The sequence below is a fragment of the Henckelia pumila genome, chromosome 1, assembly GCF_033568475.1.
Source record: "Henckelia pumila isolate YLH828 chromosome 1, ASM3356847v2, whole genome shotgun sequence".
Lineage (NCBI taxonomy): Eukaryota > Viridiplantae > Streptophyta > Magnoliopsida > Lamiales > Gesneriaceae > Henckelia > Henckelia pumila.
The window spans coordinates 103,039,380-103,042,213 of NC_133120.1; the positions used below are offsets into that span (position 1 = coordinate 103,039,380).

At 45.9% G+C, this 2,834-nt stretch overlaps 1 protein-coding gene across 1 annotated transcript; it reads left to right on the forward strand.

Annotated features, from left to right (window-relative positions):
- Nucleotides 1-302: 302 nt before the first annotated feature.
- On the forward strand, nucleotides 303-1,691 carry LOC140871123 (uncharacterized). The gene has a single exon (XM_073273570.1). It carries the CDS (start codon nucleotides 303-305, stop codon nucleotides 1,689-1,691), a length of 1,389 nt encoding a protein of 462 aa, XP_073129671.1.
- The last annotated feature ends 1,143 nt before the right edge of the window (nucleotides 1,692-2,834 follow it).

Consider the following 2,834-nt stretch of genomic DNA (forward strand, 5'->3'; position numbering starts at 1 on the left):
CTCATAGAAGTTTACCTTTCTTTAAGGTTCTTCGGAAAGCTAAGAAGTTTGAGTGGGATGCTGAATGTGGGAAAGCGTTCGAGGACTTAAAAAATTATTTAGCCAAACTTCCTGTATTGGCTAAGGCAGTTCCGGGTGAACCGTTATACATCTAACTCTCAGCTTTGGAGGGGGCGGTCAGTTCGGTACTCATTAGGCAGGAGGGAGCGGCTCAACATCCTATCTACTTTTTCTCACATGCTCTCAAGGGTGCTGAGCTCCGGTATTCATAGGTCGAGAAGTTGGCACTTGCACTTGTTATGATGGCCCGGAAGCTCAGACCTTATTTTCTATCACATCCTATTGTGGTGTTAACCAATAGTCCCATGGGAAGGATATTAACTCATGCTGACATTTCGGGACGATTGGTGAAGTGGACTACTGAACTCAGTGAGTATGATATTCAGTATGAACCAAGAGCAGCGATTAAAGCTCAAGCACTGGCTGATTTTTTAGCCGAAACAAAACATATGGAAGGGCAGGGCTTATGGAAAGTGTATGTTGATGGTTCTTCTAACAGCGAAGGATGTGGAGTGGGGGTGCTTCTGATATCCCCTCAGGGAGATGAGATCCGATTGGCAGTCAGGTTGGATTTTCGAGCTTCCAATAATGAGGCAGAATATAAGGCCATGTTAATTGGCCTTCGGGCAGCTAAGCAAGTTGGGGCAGCCCGGATACATCTCTATTCTGATTCGCAATTGGTATCTCAGCAAATGAATGGGTCTTACGAGGTGAAAAGTGAGAAGTTAAAAGAGTACATGAAGGCAATAGAGGAAGCTCGGGGCCTCTTTGATGAGGTAATGTTTGAGCAGATCCCTAGAGAGAGCAACGAAAAGGCGGATGTTCTGGCCAAGACGGCTAGCTCACTTCATAATTGGAAAAACAAAGAGGTAGTCGTACAAGTGGAATTAACACCTTCTACTGAGCTCACACCATTAGCTCCGAAAGAGGGTGACTGGAGAAAAAAGCTCTTGGAATACATGGAGAAGGGCGAGTTACCAAAGGATCCAAAGAAGGCATATCGGTTGAAACAGAGGAGTCTCCGCTTTGTGATGGTGGAGGGAGTTCTTTATAAGAAGTCATTTTCTGGACCACTTCTCAAGTGTTTGGGTCCTAAGGAAGCTTATTATGTCCTGAAGGAGATACACGTGGGGTGTTGTGGCAATCACTTGGGATCTTATTCTCTAGCCCGTAAGGTTCTTTTAGCAAGATATTTTTGGCCTACTATTTTGAAAGGTGCCATAGCTTTGGTGACTTCTTGTGACAGTTGTCAACGACATAGCAGACTTCAGCATCAGCCAGCGGCGTTAATGAAAGGAATTATGGCAGCGTGTCCTTTCGATCAGTGGGGAATGGATATTGTGGGTCCTTTCCCTCTAGCCCCAGCTCAGAAGAAATTCTTGTTGGTCGCTATAGATTACTTCTCTAAATGGGTGGAGGCGGAGGCCTTGGCACGAATTACTGAAGGAGAAGTTCTGAAATTTCTGTGGAAGAATATTGTGTGTAGGTTTGGAGTACCGCGGAAGATTATCTCCGAAAATGGGAGACAGTTTCAGGGAGCCCGGGTGCAAGCTTGGTGCAAAGAGATGAAAATTCAACAACACTTCACATCTGTCCATTATCCTCAAAGCAATGGTCAGGTTGAGGTATAACAGATCTTTGGTGCAAAGCTTGAAGACCCGATTAGGAAAAGCCCAAGGAAATTGGGTGGAGGAACTCCCTAGTGTGTTATGGTCATATCGTACCACACCCAGAATTGGGACAGGAAAGACTCCATTTAGTCTGGTTTATGGAAATGAAGCGGTCTTGCTAGCAGAAATTGGATAAGAGTCAGCTCGGATCATTTTCTACGATGAGAATAATGGAGAAAAGAGAATGGAAGACTTAGACTTTATGGAGGAGAAGAGAGAAGCCGCTGCCATCAGAATGGAGGCATACAAGAACAGGGTAGCTCGATCCTATAATCGTCGGGTGCGCGGGAAGGGATTCCAGGTAGGAGATTTGGTACTCAGAAGAGTTCAAGATGCGGCTGTAGGGAAGCTCGACCCTAAATGGGAAGGACCATACAAGGTGGTGATGAGGCTCAGTTCAGATGCTTACTACTTAGAAGATTCAAAGGGAAAGATGTTGAAGAGACCATGGAGTGCTTATAATTTACGCAAATATTATTCTTAAATGTTGCAAGAACAATTTTTCTTTAAGTTGTAAATCATGCAAGATACATTTTGTTTTTATCTATAAGCAATTATTCTTTCAGAAATATTGATGTAAACATTGCCTTAGTCACGCCTGTTAGGCCCCTGACTTTGGTTCAACTCATCACCTTAGTCATGCCTGTTAGGCCCCTGACTTTGGTTCAGCTCATCACCTCAGTCAGGCCTGTTAGGCCCTTGACTTTGGTTCAGCTCATCACCTCAGTCACGCCTGTTAGGCCCCTGACTTAGGTTCAGCTCATCACCTCAGTCATGCCTGTTAGGCCCCTGAATTTGGTTCAGCTCATCACCTTAGTCACGCCTCTTAGGCCCCTGACTTTGGTTCAGCTCATGCCTGATTCACGCCTCTTAGGCCCCTGACTTTGGTTCAGCTCATGCCTTAGTCACGCCTCGTAGGCCCCTGACTTTGGTTCAGCTTATCACCTCAGTCACGCCTCTTAGGCCCCTGACTTTGGTTCAGCTCATGCCTGAGTCACGCCTCTTAGGCCCCTGACTTTGGTTCAGCTCATCACCTTAGTCACGCCTGTTAGGCCCCTGACTTTGGTTCAGCTCATCACCTTAGTCATGCCTGTTAGGCCCCTG